The sequence below is a fragment of the Lycorma delicatula genome, chromosome 9, assembly GCF_047948215.1.
Source record: "Lycorma delicatula isolate Av1 chromosome 9, ASM4794821v1, whole genome shotgun sequence".
NCBI classification, from domain to species: Eukaryota; Metazoa; Arthropoda; class Insecta; order Hemiptera; family Fulgoridae; genus Lycorma; species Lycorma delicatula.
Window position 1 is genome coordinate 9,242,221 of NC_134463.1, and position 19,906 is coordinate 9,262,126.

Here is a 19,906-nt window from a genome sequence, read left to right on the forward strand (position 1 = left end):
AGATAGTTATTTTAAATCACTAATGATCAAAACACTTAATGCCACAATGTAAATGATAAAATGTAAGACCATTTGCCTACCCCAATGACTGAATGAGTTGTTGGCATCACTGACCAGCTGTAACTAAGGTTCTTAAAATAATCTTGAGGATCAAGATTTAAATCCCAAATGCAAATGTAAATTCAAGGTAACCAAATCAATAAGACTATACACTTAATAACCTAAAATAAGGCATAAAAAATCTAATAAAAAATAATAACAATCGTCGGGTTCACTGCAGGTTTATATTAAATACCGTAACAATGTAGGGGCTTTAATTGATTTAATACATGAAAAATCAGCATGCCATAATTTAAGAAACTTCAACTGAGTGAAATGAAATTACCCAAACAACTGCAGGTTTACAGGTATGCTACTAGCAAAGAAGCTCCTGCAGCTTACTTAAGATCAATTCACTAACTTGTTTGGCATTTTAAACAGCTTGATACAACTTAACAAAATAAATTATTAGTGATAATTGTAAGAAAGAATGCCATGATATGACTGGTCTACTGTGTAAAAATACTTTTATAAAAACAATAACATTCATGATACTAATACTGAAATTAACAATTATCAGTATATATTCATTGCAAAATATAAAAAATACACATACATAAGAATAAAATACTTCTGAAATATTATAAAGAGCCATAGTTTATTTACAGTAGACTGAGCAATTATGTTAATTATAGCATATTGTGATTTACTTTAATAATGAGGAAATAAATTATACAAACACACATCATATGTAACACACTGACATGATTATCTACATAACCACAGACTGTGTCAACAATGACTAAAAATCCTAGCATTCCATTAAAGCCACAACATATCAACAAATATAAAATTTATAATGTTTTTAAACTTCATTTAAAAAAAACTGAAATATTTATTTAGAAAATGGATTAAATTGATCTGCATAATAATCAAATTACAATAACAATAAGGTGTACTGTTTAAAAGAATGAAGTAAGGATGTCTTGCACCTACTGATTTCTGATTTTTATATATTAATAATAAGAAAATTAATAAATGTGAACAAAAAGAAATTTAATTCAGAATACCAAGAAGTAACAAAATTTTCTCATAAGAAAATATTGCTATTAATTTGAAACTACTGTTTTACTTTGGTTGACACTAGAAATGACTTATGATAAGAATTTTGGTTTTATTGATAGGAAAGAAATTCAATTCGAAAGTAAACAAATAAATATAAAAATGAAAGAGAAACCAGACTACTGATTAACTCAAGAAATCCGACGTTATTTGTATTAAAGGCCTGGAAGGGTCAATTTTACAGAATGGCACTTCAGTAATTAGGCTCATTGTGGAGCCAACACGCAGGAAACTGATTTCCCAGATCATTGTCAACCCCCCTTCCCTTCCCCAACAGCAGATAAATTGAGCAACTCCTCATGGTCCAGCATCCTTGAGTCTGATCTATAACCACAAACCAACAATGAGGAAGAAAGAAAATCAAGCATAATGAGAACAGATAAGGGAAATGAAAATCAACCCCACATAAAGAAACTTTCAAGGCCACCTCCAGGAAGTAGGTGCCCACAGGTATTCTTACCCCATAGCAAATTTCTGACAAATTGTTTTACATTTACCAGATTAAATACTGTAACATGCTGCAACAAAAACGTATTTCTTCCCAGAAATTAAACAGCCACCCAAAAACAGGTAAAGAATTCCTTAAGAATTCCTTTTGGGGTGGGTAAGGTTAATAACCTTACCCACCCCAAAATTGAGAGGAAGAATCTTACTAAACAATGAACAATTAAGCAGACTCTCTGAAGATGAATTAAATACTATATTAGAAAATTCTGTTGTCAGAGTCATAAAACAATGATAAAGTAGCAAGCTTAGTGCTTTTTGTAGGTTCATGAATGGCAATCAATCACATCATGCTATACAAGGAATAAGATGTGTACATTAAACTTGAAAATGTACTACATTTAATGCCTTATTATAAATCTCCTGAGTTTGTAGCTACTTTTCTAATAATTAAATTTTACTTCTCTGAAATTAATTTATAACTTTTTTTTGAACTGGTCATACAGAAAACTGCAAACAATAATTTGATGATTTTGAAACACCTTCAATAACTATGAAAACTAGAAAGTTAACAGGATGACAACTAACAACAAAAATTCCATCAATAAAACCTAAATTATGTAAACTAGTTCCCATAAATCAGTATAGTTAACAGTGTTGGGTGAGGAAGTGAGGTTTCCCTTTGAATGGGATGCATTTTCTATTGGCTAAATGACTCTATTAATGTCAATATATAGAAACAGATCTGACAGATATGAAGGATACCTCCTCCACATTTCAAAACCAACTTTTAATGCTTGCATTTTCTCTTAGGCTGTACAAGACTTTATAAAATAGACCAACACCAATAAAGGTACATAATTACTTCAACGTACAAAAGTTCATGTAATCATAAAAAAACTGCATTAACATATACAACGTGAAGCCACAATATATGTAAATAGCAAAAATTGATTTAACTTTTAATAAAGTTAATCAGTACTTATAACCTAACAGTATTTAATTTAAAAAAAACAATTCAAAAAGCAACAACATAAACAAGACAAATTGATGCCAGATAAAATTTTTATGAATTATGTTTAAACAATTTATCATATTCAATGAAAAGTTTCAATAATTCCTTCCAAGATCTAAGCTATAACTAAAAACCAGTAAGGCCAAATGTGATAAACAGAGATAAAGTAATTGAAAATAATCTGAAATATTACTTTCAATTTAAATTATTTTCAAAATTTATTAGCTCAATTCATGCAGTTCACATGTTAACTTTGTTGGCACAATATTGTAGCACTTTGTTAGCATATTCATATTATTCACAGAATTTATGCAATATTAAAATGAATACAAAAATCAGATAGATGAGGAATCACAATATATAACAAAAATAACTTTAAACTAATCCAAGATACTGGGACATCAAAAATTGCAATTCATGAAAAGTTTTAAACAATACATGAAAAGATATAATACAATTATTTCCATAAACAAATATTTAAACACTTAAAAGTGATCATAAGAGCACATTATAAAACTGTGAGATATATATAATTTCATAATGATCACTTTCACATATATTGTTCATTGATATATATAAATATGTGTAAACCTTTTTTTTTAATATATAAACCACCTGGTACAAAATATTGGAAAAAGACATACCTTACCTTAATTTTATCATTAAAGTTCTTTTGCAAGATCCCATATCCTCAAACATGATTGAAATATTTAATTAAACTGCACATTAAAAATTCAAAATACTATAAGTATACTCTATAATGCTAGATTTCTTGAACATTATAGAAATTAGAAAAATAATAAATGAAGTTATCTAATATGGCAGACTATATAATAAACAATAAACATTCTATTTCTGACATTAACACAAATTTAGCATATTACAGATTAATAAAAGCGACACATAAAATTAAATGTATTAGAAAAATGTTACATATAAAATACAAACAAAATTGAAAAATGTTACATATAAAATACAAACAAAATTTAAATTTGATAAACCATCAGACATTGTTTGAGGGAGACACTTCATAAAAACTGCAACAGAAGAGCACCACTCACATAATAAATTGCATGCAATTTTCAATATTTTTAATATTTAATGTGCAGTGTAATTAAATATTTCAATCATGACTGGAGGTGCGGGATCTTACCAAGTACTTTCATGATAAAATTAAGGTAAGATATGTCTTATCTTAATATTCTGTATCAGGTGGTTTATATTAATATAACTTAACAATACAAAGAAATAATAGGAATCTTAAAAATATTAATTTCAGTAAAGCAATATATACATATAATAAAATATTATAAGTATGACCAATATTTTAGATATACATTAAATCACACTTTAGCTTATGAGCTATGTAGGTAATGTATATCAATTTGTACGACACTGGCGAGTATTGTCATTAATAAAACTTCAACAAGCAAGGAATCTATACTCAAAATTCAGTGATCTATGAGAATTTGTTTATTAAATGCAATTTCATCTGCTGGGGTTTTCATCCTAATGAAGCACCCTTTAATTTTCTAAGATACTATTCCCTGAAATTCTGCAAGTATAGTGGAATATCAGGTGTAAGAGAGCACAGTTTTTATGAGCTTGTCCAAAACTAGGGCAGCATATTGTATAACATCACTAAGTTATTGCATGTATTTATACAAACTTCATTACACAATAATCTTATTAGTTGTAAAGTTTTATTGTTTTTCAGCAAGGCATGAAGTGCAGTGATGCTGCCTTTCTCCTTCAAATAACAGACTAGATGTGGAGTCTCATAAAATATGTTAACACAAAACACTTTTGAATGAAATAATACAAAGATGAAAAGAAATGTAAAGACTTTAATATAAAAAAAAGTAATATAATACAACTTAAGTATTCAAGATGAAACAATTACAAAATAACAATGAATAAGTTAATCTTTTACTGATGATTACATTATCTGGTTACTAATAAAACTGTTAAATTATGACAATAAATAATAAATTATTTATAGCGATAAGACTTTAGCAAATAGATTTTTTACATCAATTACAGCATGGTATGTAAAAATTAGAAAAAAAAACTGTAAAATTACTCAGGGTTATAACTTGCTTTCACTATATTTTCTATACAAAACCAAAAACCCAGATTCTAAAAACAAACTATCTTAATATAAACAATTATATTAAGAATATAATATTATATTATTATATAATAATAGATTATAATTATATTATATTATTAAGAATAATAATTTCAAACATTTATGTAATGGCAATTGAACCCAAAGACTATAAAATGAAATTTCAGTCAATTATTCAACATTGTAGAAAGAATAAGCTAGGTTAACAATAGTGTGAAAAATTTATTTACAATCTAGGTCATTTTCATTTTATGAACTTTTTGTTATAACATAATCTACGCCTCCATACATAAATTTCACCTACTCACACATTTAAGTACGGTTTTAAGATATTGAATCTTATATAATGCGTAAAATACAATAACTGCTAAAATAATAGTTTAAATGAATATTTTATTTTATTATTAAATTTCAAATCACAATGACATTGGGAAAATCAATAAAATTCATATTAATAAATATATTATAATATAATATTATAAGATTAATATTTCACCTTGTTCATTTCCAACCTTAATATAAATAAAACAGGGATGTCAAATTATTTTCAAAAACAGTCTTGGCTCTCTACTAACCTATTTGACAATTTTGATAGATTTAGCCTGACAACTTTGGTAAAAAATATTAATTATATTTGTTTAAAAATTCTGCAGTGTATGCTGATGTTAAATTCTGTTGAGGTAAATAAAATTTATTGCATTCCTTAATATTTTCCTCACTATTACACTGAATCAACCATTGTAAATTCTTTACTCTCTTTCCAATACTGTTTTTATACAACACACAATTATTAAAACAGCAGTGATTGGGGTTATGTTTCTTTGTTGATAATGAAAATAAATATTTTTTTAAAATTATTTATTTGATTTAATCATTAAAATAGATTCAAAAATTGTTTATATTACTAGTATAAAAATGTGTTATGAATTTAAATATTTTAAATAAAAGGTATTTTTTAAATTCGACTTGACCTAACAGTCAATTTGAATTTCAGGAGGTATACTTACAAACTAATTTGTAATAGTAGGTTTAATGCATGGAGTTCCAATAAAAAACTAAACATTTTGATGCATGCATTTTACACAAAAATCTACTAACAAACAATGCCCACTATGAACTGGAAAATGGATTAACATAGCTGCAAAAAATTTGCTCAGCAGGTATAAGATTATAGATTTACTAACTCATGATCTGTTGTATAGATAAATTTTTTTCAGAACAATTGTAAGTGCTAAATGAAAAAAGCACAATTTTGTGCTTTTTGCACAAGAGTACAAAAAAGCAAAAATCTTGTTTTAATCAAGTTATACTAACTTAATACTATTAATTGTATGGGATTTTCTTAAAAGCTTACAGATAACATTAAAAAAAGATTTAGAAAAGTTTAAACTGTGACTTTGCACAAATTACTAATAATTTTAATTATTTGATATTTAATTGACAATATTCTTAAAATAAATTATGAAGTTATATAAAGGTTAAAGAAATGTCATGGCTGACCTACAAAGCAGGATGCAAATGATACAAGCTGATTTAATCTACAGGCCTACATAGTTGTACTATTACTTTTAATAATAAAATTAAAATTTCTTTATTTAACATGGTGAAATTGTTTAATTTAAATAGATTAGAAAATGATACCAAATCAAATAAAAATAGTAATAATAATGTACTCTAAAACAAATCTAGTATCACAATGTTGAAATTAACTTTGCTTTAAAAATAAATGTTCTGCTTTACTACTATATGCAAGTTTCCTGTAAAGCAAAGTAATTTTTCTTAAAGTAGTACAAACAACAAATGTAAAAAAGTTAATAACAAAAATAACCAAAAACTGACAATAATAATTAACCGTTAGTTGAAAATTAAATTTTTCACATATAAAGGAGGCTACTTTTATCAGCTTCTTTAAATTTACTTAAATTAAAATTTATAATCTGAACAGATTAATCCTTTAGTACTCCTGTCTACATTATATTAAAATATAAATTTAATTCCAACCAGGTTGATGAAAGTTGAATCTAAGATTCTATTTTAAACATATTGGAAGATATTCTGACCTTCATTTAGAAATAACACTGCATTATTTAATAACCCATTTAACTAAAAAAAGAAAAAAACTACAAAAAATTTATTTTCTTCAATGTTTAAGTCCAATCCAAAATCAGTCAATATTAACAAAACAGGTTTCATTGGCAATTTTAACACATTAATAGAAAGTTAATAAAAATTAAGTATAACATTACAAACATTCTCTTAATTAAGACAAACAAAACTGCTCAATCATCAACAACACCACCAGGGAATTCAAAATCCTCACTTCTACCTTCAAGATCATCTTCATCAGGATACTCAAATTCTCTTGTTTTTACATCAGCATCTTCACCATATTGTAAAATATTGTCTATAGTCAACAGAACATTTGAAATGCTTTCTTCATCACGTAAATCAATAGGTATAAAACGAACTAAGCTAAAATCTTCAATAATTCTACCAATTGCTTCAGATAAACGTTTATGATTTTCACTCCACTTGGAGCTGTTCGATTCCAAATCACCCAAGAGAGCAGTAGGGTCAGGATCTAAATAATTATCCAACACACTACGAGCAGATTTACTTAAAAGATCCATTTTAGTAAGTAAATTAACATGTGGAAGTTCAAGGTTAACCATAACTGATAATGCTGCCATGGTGCCAGAAATAAATTTTCCACCATCAACCATAAACTGAGCATCTACTAAAAATACTGCACAAACATTAAAATTCCAGTTTTGTAAATATTCTACTAATTGACGAATTGTTCTCATGTGAGTATACAATTCAATCTGACCAGGACAATCAAATAAAATATAATCATCATCAACATCTTCACCTAACTGTTCTTTTAACCAATCAGAATTTTCTAACAAATATTCCATACAAAAAACAAGTCCACCATTTGGGCCAAATTTCATATCTTCATCTTCCATTGCATCATCAACATGTATTAATTCGCGAATATCAACCATAGGTTCATAATCGAAATATTCAGCAGCTGGATCTAAATTAACAACTCTTATTATTTTTCTGGCATCTTCTGCATGCCTAACCAAATTAGAACAATACGTTGATTTCCCACTCCCAGCAGGTCCCATAACAAGTTGAGCATACCTCATTTTTTATTTCACTGACCTAATTATTAACTGTTTCCATCGAAAAAACTGTAATTTTTACGTTTTCAACCCGATTACAAAAAAATTCATCAATTCGGGCAATGTTGTTATGCCTAACACTTCACAAACAAAATTACAAAATATTACCGTAAAACAACGATTTCATAAATACACAAACCTTAAATACAACTGAAAATTTATTGAAATATTGTAACCACAAACCGAACAATGACTCTAAATACTATTAAAGTATTATCACACTAGTTTTCAAGGACAAACCGAAATAACCATCAAAAATTCGCACTGTCAACAGCTTCCGTAAAATTATGATCTAGGAGGTACACTTCCTGAAGAAATACTACCTATACGACCTGCCATGTCGTAACTTTTACGTCCATAAAAAATGACAACTTATTTAATGCAGAATAAAAAGTACAAAAACTTACCTTTAATCTTGTAATTAGTAAAATGACGTAATGTACGGTTAAGATACTGTTATGAGTTATTTTTGAAATATAATAATATGACAACACACTTCCAAATTTCGACAAATCAGCAAACGGTACCTTGATTAACTCTATTCACAACATCAAATGTCACTAAAACGTGACCGATAATTATGAAGTGAGTATTTGATTTCTATAGTCGCTAAGTAAAATTCACTTTCTTATGTTAAATTTTTTAGATAACATTTTATCTAAAAAATTATTGTTTGCAGTTACAACATATAGTGTATTATATATTTTGAAAATATTATAGTAATATAAACAAGAATATATTTAAGAAAAAATATTAATTTTAATAAATTAGACTGTAATAGCATCGTTATCTAACGATAATTTATTTGAATAGTTATAAAATGTAATTAGCAGTTAATTGTTTAACCCCGCCTCTTATTTTAAATCGAGTAAAGTTAGAAGCTGATTATCATTAAGAAAGTTTTCCAGAAAGCATTTTTTTATAAAATCGACTTTTTGCTTTTAAAATGCTTATTGCCCATTTTGCGTAATACATCTCTAAATTAATAAACTTGAATTCTGCAGTAAAATTTGTTTTTTCTGTACTAAGAATGTATTTTTTAAAAATCAGTTTTTTCACAGTGCAAACAGTCACTTCCCTCTGCATACATGTGTAATTTAAATCAAGCTATGATTTAGATACTATTAGTGTATAGTTCTTCTTTTAATATGTATTAAAAGAAAAACCAGCATAAATTTTACCTAATATTTCACTGAATTACGTTTCTAACCGTAATAAAGGTAGGCAGACTTTTGTGCATCATATTTTAGTAATTTCTAATGTTTTTTTAAGATAGATCAATTAGTTTATTACATTAGAGGACAATAATTAAGTCCACAATCTCTAGAGAACGGTTTACTAGACGTGTGTAAAAACAGTATTATGCCCTTCCAAATAAAATATCATTGTATTACACAAATCCTTTGCTTCTAGAAATGATTTCAATGTAAAAATCAATTTCAATTTTTATTTAGTCACAATGTATTACTTGTTATAGATAATGCTGTTAACAATTAAATATTGGCATATTATTTACACTAATGAGGTTGTGAGGTCTATTAAAACCATATGACTTAAGCAGATAGTTATATAAATATTCATAACTAATGATTAAAAGGAAATATACTTATGATTTGAATGTAGAACATCATGTACTCTTACACAGATCTCATTTAATTCACAGTGAATAATCTTTTTGGTGGGGATCTGGTTGGATAGTTTATAGTTGTTAGGTATTTCTATATATTGCATAACCAAGTAATTGTTTACAAAGATGGATTCATTAATTAAATCTAAAATATAATAAATCTTAGGGTGTTGGTGAAGTATCATGTGTAGTCTGAAATACTGTAGGAAAAACACCATATTTAATATATCTCGCTTGAAGCAATAAAATAGATGAACAATAACAAATGATCCAAATTAAACGTTTACAAAATACTAATTTATTGTTAAACAAAACCAAAAAACTATTGCTTTGTGTTTCCTCACCCATTTCCAAAAATATTTTAAAAGTTAAGGCTGTGAGGTTTGAATTTCTTCTAAAAGAAAGCTCTATAATTAGGCTTGACGTTTTTCAGAAATTGTTTGTTTGTTTTAATTACATCACAAAATTCTCAACAAAAAAGTTCTGAATTAATTGTAACATTTAGCAGATGTTTTAATTAACTCAGCGTCAAATAATGGGCAGGCAGGAGTAGGTTTCGTGATGAACAAGAAGATAGGGAGGAGAGTGGAGTATTTCAAGACGCATAGCGATAGTCATTGTAATAAGGATAAAATCAAAATCTAAACCTACATCGATTGTTAACGTCTATATGCCTACAAGCGCCCATGATGATGATGAGGTAGAGTGTGTATACGAAGAGATTGATGAAGCAATTAAACACGTAAAAGGAGATGAAAATTTAATAATAGTTGGAGATTGGAATGCAAGCATTGGAAAAGGCAAGGAAGGAAATATAGTGGGTGAATACGGGCTGGGCAAAAGGAATGAAAGAGGGGACCGACTTATAGAGTTTTGCACGAAGTATAATTTAGTAATTGCCAACACCCAATTTAAAAATCATAATAGAAGAATATACACTTGGAAAAAGCCAGGCGATACTGCAAGGTATCACATAGATTATATCATGGTTAAGCAAAGATTCAGAAATCAACTCGTTGACTGCAAAACTTACCCTGGAGCAGACATTGATAGCGACCATAATTTGGTGATAATGAAATGTAGATTGGGGTTTAAAAACCTGAAGGAAAGGTGTCAGATGAATCGGTGGAATTTAGAGAAGCTTGAGGAAGAGGCGGTAAAGAAGATTTTTGAGGAGGACATCGCAAGAGGTCTGAGTAAAAAAGATAAGGTAGTAAATGTAGAAGAAGAATGGGAGAATGTTAAAAAGGAAATTCTTAAATCAGCAGAAGCAAACTTAGGCGGAATAAAGAGAACTGGTAGAAAACCTTGGGTTTCAGACGATATATTGCAGCTGATGGATGAACGTAGAAAATATAAGAATGCTAGTGATGAAGAAAGTAAAAGGAACTATCGGCAATTAAGAAATGCTATAAGCAGGAAGTGCAAACTGGCGAAAGAAAAGTGGATTAAAGAAAAGTGTTCAGAAGTGGAAAGAGAAATGAACATTGGTAAAATAGACGGAGCATACAGGAAAGTTAAGGAAAATTTTGGGATACATAAATTAAAATCTAATAATGTGTTAAACAAAGATGGTACACCAATATATAATACGAAAGGTAAAGTCGATAGATGGGTGGAATATATTGAAGAGTTATACGGAGGAAATGAATTAGAAAATGGTGTTATAGAGGAAGAAGACGAAGTTGAGGAGGATGAAATGGGAGAAACAATACTGAGATCTGAATTTAAGAGAGCATTAAAAGATTTAAATGGCAGAAAGGCTCCTGGAGTAGACGGAATACCTGTAGAATTACTGCGCAGTGCAGGTGAGGAAGCGATTGATAGATTATACAAACTGGTGTGTAATATTTCTGAAAAAGGGGAATTTCCGTCTGACTTGAAAAAAAGTGTTATAGTAATGATACCAAAGAAAGCAGGGGCAGATAAATGTGAAGAATACAGAACAATTAGTTTAACTAGTCATGCATCAAAAATCTTAACTAGAATTCTATACAGAAGAATTGAGAGGAGAGTGGAGGAAGTGTTAGGAGAAGAACAATTTGGTTTCAGGAAAAGTATAGGGACAAGGGAAGCAATTTTAGGCCTCAGATTAATAGTAGAAGGAAGATTAAAGAAAAACAAACCAACATACTTGGCGTTTATAGATCTAGAAAAGGCATTCGATAACGTAGACTGGAATAAAATGTTCAGCATTTTAAAAAAATTAGGGTTCAAATACAGAGATAGAAGAACAATTGCTAACATGTACAGGAACCAAACAGCAACAGTAACAATTGAAGAACATAAGAAAGAAGCCGTAATAAGAAAGGGAGTCCGACAAGGATGTTCCCTATCTCCATTACTTTTTAATATTTACATGGAACTAGCAGTTAATGATGTTAAAAAACAATTTAGATTCGGAGTAACAGTACAAGTTGAAAAGATAAAGATGCTACGATTTGCTGATGATATAGTAATTCTAGCCGAGAGTAAAAAGGATTTAGAAGAAACAATGAACGGCATAGATGAAGTCCTACGCAAGAACTATCGCATGAAAATAAACAAGAACAAAACAAAAGTAATGAAATGTAGTAGAAATAATAAAGATTGACCACTGAATGTGAAAATAAGAGGAGAAAAGATTATGGAGGTAGAAGAATTTTGTTAGTTGGGAAGTAGAATTACTAAAGATGGACGAAGCAGGAGCGATATAAAATGCAGAATAGCGCAAGCTAAACGAGCCTTCAGTAAGAAATATAATTTGTTTACATCAAAAATTAATTTAAATGTCAGGAAAAGATTTTTGAAAGTGTATGTTTGGAGTGTCGCTTTATATGGAAGTGAAACTTGGACGATCGGAGTATCTGAGAAGAAAAGATTAGAAGCTTTTGAAATGTGGTGCTATAGGAGAATGTTAAAAATCAGATGGGTGGATAAAGTGAAAAATGAAGAGGTATTGCGGCAAATAGATGAAGAAACCAGCATTTGGAAAAATATAGTTAAGAGAAGAGACAGACTTATAGGCCACATACTAAGGCATCCTGGAATAGTCGCTTTAATATTGGAAGGACAGGTAGAAGGGAAAAATTGTGTAGGCAGGCCACGTTTGGAATATGTAAAACAAATTGTTAGGGATGTAGGATGTAGAGGGTATACTGAAATGAAACGACTAGCACTAGATAGGGAATCTTGGAGAGCTGCATCAAACCAGTCAAATGACTGAAGACAAAAAAAAAGCAGATGTTTAACAGTAGATACTAAAAGTCTACCCCTTTATGCAGATCAAATGTTCCCCGTAATTGAAAAAACTCTCTCAACTGGAGCAGATGTCCCAGACAAAGACATTGCAAACTTAACCATTTTAGAAATATTGCAACAAGAAATATCAGTCTTTTGAAAAACCTTAAAAATCACTTTCAATAGGATCTGATACATTTTCAGAATTTGAATCACAACCTATCCTTTGGTTTTGAATTACCTGGTTCAACAATGTACGTTCATCAAATAGGTCATCAATATTTATGGAATCTTTTATAATTTCATTAACAACTTGTGCACTCTTTTCTAAATCAGACCAGGCAGTTTCAGTTTGTAAATTTATCCACTGAAATTTTCTTTTGTTTTCCTATTTAGACTCCAGGAATTGCCGTTCAGGTTTTACTTCAGAGGATGAATGAGGATGATATGTATGAGTGTAAATGAAGTGTAGTCTTATACAGTCTCAGTTTGACCATTCTTGAGGTGCATGGTTAATTTAAACCCAATGACTAAAGAACATTGGTATCGAGAATCTAGTATTCTTAAACTTACTAATTTTATCAAAACTGGTTCTCTAAAATTTCAAGAAGAAGGTTCAATCAACCCAATGTAAGTTATTTTTCAAGAGCTAAGACCAAAAAACATGTCAAGTACAGTCAAATGTGAAGCTCCTTTTAACCATTTTCTTCATCTACAATGGAATTGTTCAGCACAGTAAATAAGGAGTATTACTAGAAGTTTTACACAATTTTCATAAGAAAATGAAAATCTGAAGAAAAATGATCTGAACTTTGGAGAGACAACTCATGGATTTTGCACCATGGCAACGCACTGGCATACACCTCTTTATTTATCCATCAGTTCTAAACTAAATATAACTCTCTTGTGATGGTTCAACCATCCTATTCTCTATACATAGCTTCCTGTGACTTTTCCTTATTTCCTAAATTTAAAAGTACACTCCAGGTGCAACATTTGTCAACAATAGATGGCAAAATTGCAAGTCGAGCTCAAGGCGATACTCAAAGAGGATTTTACCAGTGTTTTTCAAATTAGAAGCTACGTTGGTATAAGTGTATTATATTACAGTGAACTACTTTGAAGGGAAAGGGATAAACAATGAAGAGTGAATAAATACTTTCAGAGAAAATTAAAAATTCTCGTTACTTTTTGATCAAATGTTGTACAACCAGTCAAAGTAGTTGATAATTAAGGTATCAGTAATATAATTTCAGTATGCATTTTAACACTTCACTCCCCAGATTAAAACCCACTCATCTATTACTTTTAATGAACTCCAAAAAATAAATTTTATAAAGAAAACCCACAAATGCCCTAAAAATTTAATAATGCCTAATGTCAACTTCACCAGGAACATTACAAGTGAACAAGCTAAAGAAAGTTTTGAAAAAAAAAAAGAAACATGTAACTAGTTACAACAGTGCTAGACAGTATTTCCAGCAAATAAGTAAAATGAAGAAGTGAAAATAAATCTTATTATTTTAAAGGTATATTATAAAGGTATATTCCTCCAAAAAGAAAAATACTTGATTAATTCATAAACTGTATTATTGTACAATAACCGTATTGCTTATATTGATAAGCTGCAGCAAGTACACAATTAAATTTATATGTATAATTATTGAGTATTTCAATTAACTATATTATTTAAAATTATTAAGTAACTCTTTTTCAAATAAACAGAAAATTTCAAAGGTTTTGAAAATTAATTATTGGTTCCTGCTTTGGTAATATATCCAGTAGCCCTGTTGTTAATGACACACGTCTTAAAAAAATTAATAAAACCTATAATTATGTAACTGATTATTATATATTACTTACGTTCTTTTTGACAAATTTATAAACTTTATATTTTACAGGTATGTTTGAATCTGATTTATGAACTAATAAATTGTAAAACCTGCATGTTACGGTTAACATCTTTGCAGGCATGTCTTTTATTTCTATTTTGTTCATTCTAATGCAGTTTCTAGTGTCATCATTACAATTTGACAATTGTATTCCTGCATCACTATGTTCATCAGTTATATTTTTAGTCTGCTTCTAATTTTGAAAAAAGTAAAACAAGGTAGTTTTCATCAATAGAACAATTGTATTTCAATGATGCAATGTAAAATTATTTGGTTATTTAAAACCCTTCATGATAAGAAAACAGTGTTGGCATCAACATAACATCAGCCATAGAACTTTGTTCTACATCATCTTATTTGCCTAAAAGGAACTCTGAAATTCAAGATTGAGGGGATTTTTATTATTTTTTTTAATATGAAAATTCCCAATAACAGTTAAAAGTGAATCCAGAATACCAACATATCTTCTAACAATATTTATTGCTGCACTAGTTCAAACCTACTTTTATTGTACAGTTTACTACAAACATTTCTAATAGAACATCAATAAATCAATCACATATTTTATAAAAATATAATAATCACGCCTGCTTTATTAAAAATTATTGAGGAATCATTTGAAGAGGACCTTCACTTGGTGGACAATTAAAAGCTGGTCCTAATTCTTGCAAAATGTCTATGTACTGTTCTAAATAAATATTGTGTAACTGATTTTCATTTGGAGCACAGAGAATTAACCCTATTCACACATTGACAACTCCTCAGATCTAATATAAGACTAAATTAAAAAAAAAATATATTTTGTTGCCACATAAATGTTGAGCTTCATATTGGCGAGCGCAACAATAGCAGTATTCAGATGTCAGAGTGAGAGTAGAGCATATGTATGCATCTGCATAGTGCTACTTCCCACAAAGTTAGCTGACCATGCAAATCTCCCACCACACCAGTGCTGTGGCCCTACCTTTTATAGCCAGGCACCTATAAAAGAGTGAACGACAAAACAAATTGGGTTGCGTGCACCTGCCTCATCGAGGACCCTTCAAAAGTATTTGTTGTTCAGGTTCTGAAGGGTGTGTAGAAAGGAGTGGCAGTGACTGTTGGTCTGCTTACTTAATACTCTGATATTTCTTTTCACGAACAGAGTATTTGCGTTGTATAAAGTCTTTTTCAGTGCTATTTTTGAGCTGGTGGTCGAGTGTGTACCTTCCCTATTTCACAATTTTGATGTTTCAGAACTGTTACAACAGTTTTGCGCCTTTATTGTTTAGACAGTTCATCTCCGTTTCATGGGGATTCAGAGTTTTGGTGTACATTTTGTTCGAGCACCCACCTCATCGTGGCGAAAAGAGTGGTGACACCTGGCCGTAAGTCCCTGTTATGAGCAAAGGAGTCTTTACCCTTAGTCCTGCTTACGCTCTTTTTGGGCGAGGGCCGTAATCCATATCTGTGTGTTTATCTTTGATTTCACGCATTTGATCCAGTAGCGGCAAATAGGTGCAAAGAGTGACAGGAGAATACAGAAGGTCTCCAGCTGCCCATGGCTTGCTGCGTATAGTCATCATGCTTGTGGGCTTGTGCTGATCACTTTCTGGATAAAGGAATACAATGACATTTCTGTTTGTATACTGTTAGGTCAGGAAATCTCCAACCATGAGTAATTTAGAAAGGTAGGCAAAAGGCCTGATCAGAGGAGGGGGGCCGGAACATTTTCCTTCGACCTTCTCAAATACTGGTACAGACAATGATGGTTTAGAAATGGTTGTAGGGGTGACCAACCAGGAAGGTGTACACCCAATAGTTGAAGAGTTTTCATAAGCTGGGGGCAGACCTGGCAGCTGTGCCCCATTGGCCCATGATGTTTTGGCAGAACTAGATGGCTTGGTTTCCTATTTAGCATACCCCAAAGGAACCAATACAGCTACTAAAGAGAGATTATTGTCTCATGTGGAATTCTTCCAAGCAGCTTTCACAGCTCTTGTGGAAGGTTTCGAAAATCTTGCCTCAAGACCTAAAGAAATAACTGTAGCTCAGAAACCGGCCCCAGCCCCAATGCAACTGCATAGGTATGCTGAGGTGGTCAGGGGCAGACATGAAACCAGCCAGTCCTCTAAGAAATCTGAGGTTGCGTTTGTTAATAGGGCAGAGAGCTCAACTGTGTCCAGCAGTCAGCTGAAGAAGGACCTCCAGGTTGCCCTTTGGGGGGTGACTGGAAAGGTCTTAAAATCCAAAATACTAAAAAGACCAATAAGGGGTTAGTTGTAGTAATGGACAATAAAGAGACCATTCAGGCAATCCACTGCGATTAAACAACTGAATTTAAAGGTAGACCCAAAAAGAATGTGTGGGCTCGCATTACAGTCTATGACATAGCCCGCAGCCTTACTGATGAGGATGTCTTGTCCCTCATTAGGAAGCAGCACCTGATTTGGATAAAGCCACCTTCTGGCGGGACTGTAAGCTGGTCTTTAAAACAGGCAGGCGTGATACCCAAAATATCACGGAGTCTTTGAGGCAGGTTCTAGTCTCTTTCAAACATTTATGTCCGCGGACTGAGTATTTATTGATTTTGGGTCCTGTCGAATAAATGAGTATGTGGATGTCCAAAGATGTTTAAGTGCTGCAGATATGGTCACAGGGCCAAATTTTGTAAGTTTGACTTGGTATATGTGTGGTGATGAAGGCCACAAGCATGACGATTGTTCACATAGGTCCCAGGCTCCAGCCTGTGCTAACTGTAAGATTGCATAGGAATCATTGAGCAACATTTAGTGAAGTGGGATAGAATCCTTGTAATGGGTAGTGGTAATCCAATCCTGTGGGTAATGGTCCAATCCTTACTGGTACCGATGTTATTGCGAAGTCGCTTTTCTGGCACAGTGGAATTACTGATCATGGCGGTGACTTAATTGAAAGTTTCGTCGCGCAACATAATTTTGAGGTTTTTAATGTTGCAGACCAGTTGGCTACTTACGTCGGTATGGTTGAAAAAGTCCTTCTTAGGTACAAATATTGACATTATCATTAGTAGGAACACCCCTGGCAGGATCCTTAACTGGTATGTGGTTGACGACTGTTCTAGCGACCATTGGTTGATACTTTTTAAGATAGCGATTGAGCTGCGCGATGGCCATGAGGCACTTTCCTGTTTACCAGGGGCACTTCCTGCGTAGAAGAGCGGACTGACCGAAATTCTCCTCTTTGTTGAACTCCAGACTGGAGATTTTTCTCGAGACCGTGACGGCCTGTCATTAGATGTCCTGGCAGAAAATTTCACTTCTGTGGTGGTGACGACGGATGAAGCTGCCATTTCCAGAAGCACTGGCCGGGAATGTATATCTGGTTGGTAGTCTCGGAATCTAACAGTAATGAAGCAGTCTGTGAATGGACTCAGAACGGCTGCGAAACGAGAGGGTGCTCCAGATCGGCGTGTAGCCCTGACTGCTGATTACTGCAAAAGGAGGGTAGGTACCTCCATAGCATTAGGTTCTCCAAGCGTAATTCCTGGTGTTCCTTCGTTCGGGAACAAGGAAATACAGATCCTTGGGGTGTTGTGTATACAGTCCTTGGGCATAAGCACAGGAAAGATGTCCTCTTGTTAGCTTTATCGACCCACGAAGGTGTAGTAATTGACAAGGCCTGTGTCTTTGATATTTTGAATGATTTACTCCCAGATGATGCAATGGTGGGTGAGATTTTATACCTCCAGCGTGTCAGACGGGAACCCACCGGGTTGGTCTAGTGGTTAACGCGTCTTCCCAAATCAGCTGATTTGGAAGTCGAGAGTTACAGCGTTCAAGTCCTAGTAAAGCCAGTTATTTTTACACGGATTTGAATACTAGATCGTGGATACCGGTGTTCTTTGGTGGTTGGGTTTCAATTAACCACACATCTCAGGAACGGTCGAACTGAGAATGTACAAGACTACACTTCATTTACACTCATTACATATCATCCTCTGAAGAATTATCTAAACGGTAGTTACCGGAGGCTAAACAGGAAAAAGAAAGAAAGCGTGTCAGACGGGAAGTCACGGCTTTCGACACCGACTTACAGTCTTCTGAGATCACTGAGGCGGAGGTGCGTTAAGTGATCTGCAGTATGGCACGGCACAAGGCCCCCGTATATGATTGTATCACGTTACAGCTCCTCGTCCGAGCGCTTCCAGTACTTCTTGGTTCTCTAACTAGAATTTACAATAGGTTGCTCTTCGCCAGTCATTTTCTGACATGTTGGAAGCGTGGAGATTTGGTATTGTTTAAAGGTGGCGATAAAGATCCTACTGTTAGTTCTTCTTACCGTCTACTAACGCTCTTGCCTGTGATGCGTAAGGTTTTTGAGAACGTCCTATATTTGCGTATTAATGTTAAGATTGGTCACTAATCATTTGCTAATGGATAACCAGTATGGCTTCCGACCGTGCAAGAGCACAGAGGATGCCATACTAAAGGTGATGGATGTAGCTTCCTTTAGTTAATGCAAATATGTATCTGGAGATTACTCTCAGAACATGACATTAAATAATCTTAGTTGTTTGTATATTGTGTTTGACAACCTGTGAAGCTCAGCCACACACAACGCATGCAACCACTGAGGCTCTTGGAAGTTGAAATTTTAATATATTCCAACCTACATTTATCCATTGGGTTGGTCTAGTGGTGAATGTGTCTTCACAAATCATCTTATTTTGAAGTTGAGAGTTCCAACATTCAAATCCTAGTAAAGGCAGTTGTTACTTTTATAAGGACTTGAATACTAGATCATGGATACCAGAGCTTTTTGTTGGTCGGGTTTCAATTAACCACAGATCTCAGAAATGACCTGTATAAGACTACACTTCACTTACACATCATTCTCTGAAGTAATACCTGACGGTGATTCCCAGAGGCTAAACAGGAAAAAACCTCTATATTTAGTTCCTACTCTTAAAAAAAATAAAAAATTCATAGGGTAATTTATCATTTTTAATGACGCATTTCAAGTGATAGCATGACTAAATTAAATTTAAAAAAAATACTCTTATTTTATGCAAGAAACAAATCCAGAAAAAGCAACTTTTACGATGTCTTTCATATTAACAGAAGGCATTCAGAATCTAGCATATATATTTCTATCATTGCTTGACGTCTGTACATATTAATCTCACATAACTCAGAATGATTAATTGTAGGGTGTTGAAATTTTGGATTTAGGACTGTTGAACATTGAGTTGTTCACCTTCCTTTT

The 19,906-nt window shown here is 31.9% G+C and overlaps 2 protein-coding genes across 7 annotated transcripts in view; both read right to left on the reverse strand.

The window, feature by feature from the left end:
- The window catches only part of lqf (epsin homolog lqf), a 119,766-nt gene extending 111,270 nt beyond the window's left edge, over window positions 1–8,496 (reverse strand). For all 6 annotated transcript variants that reach the window (XM_075375652.1, XM_075375654.1, XM_075375651.1 and 3 more), the window contains exon 1: window positions 8,350–8,496. The gene's annotated coding sequence lies outside the window, so the exon portion shown is untranslated. The remainder of the gene's footprint in view (window positions 1–8,349) is intronic.
- On the reverse strand, window positions 4,450–8,353 carry LOC142330419 (GPN-loop GTPase 3). Its single transcript, XM_075375655.1, has one exon. It carries the CDS (start codon window positions 7,904–7,906, stop codon window positions 7,031–7,033), a length of 876 nt encoding a protein of 291 aa, XP_075231770.1. The 5' UTR covers window positions 7,907–8,353; the 3' UTR covers window positions 4,450–7,030.
- Window positions 8,497–19,906: the final 11,410 nt, after the last annotated feature.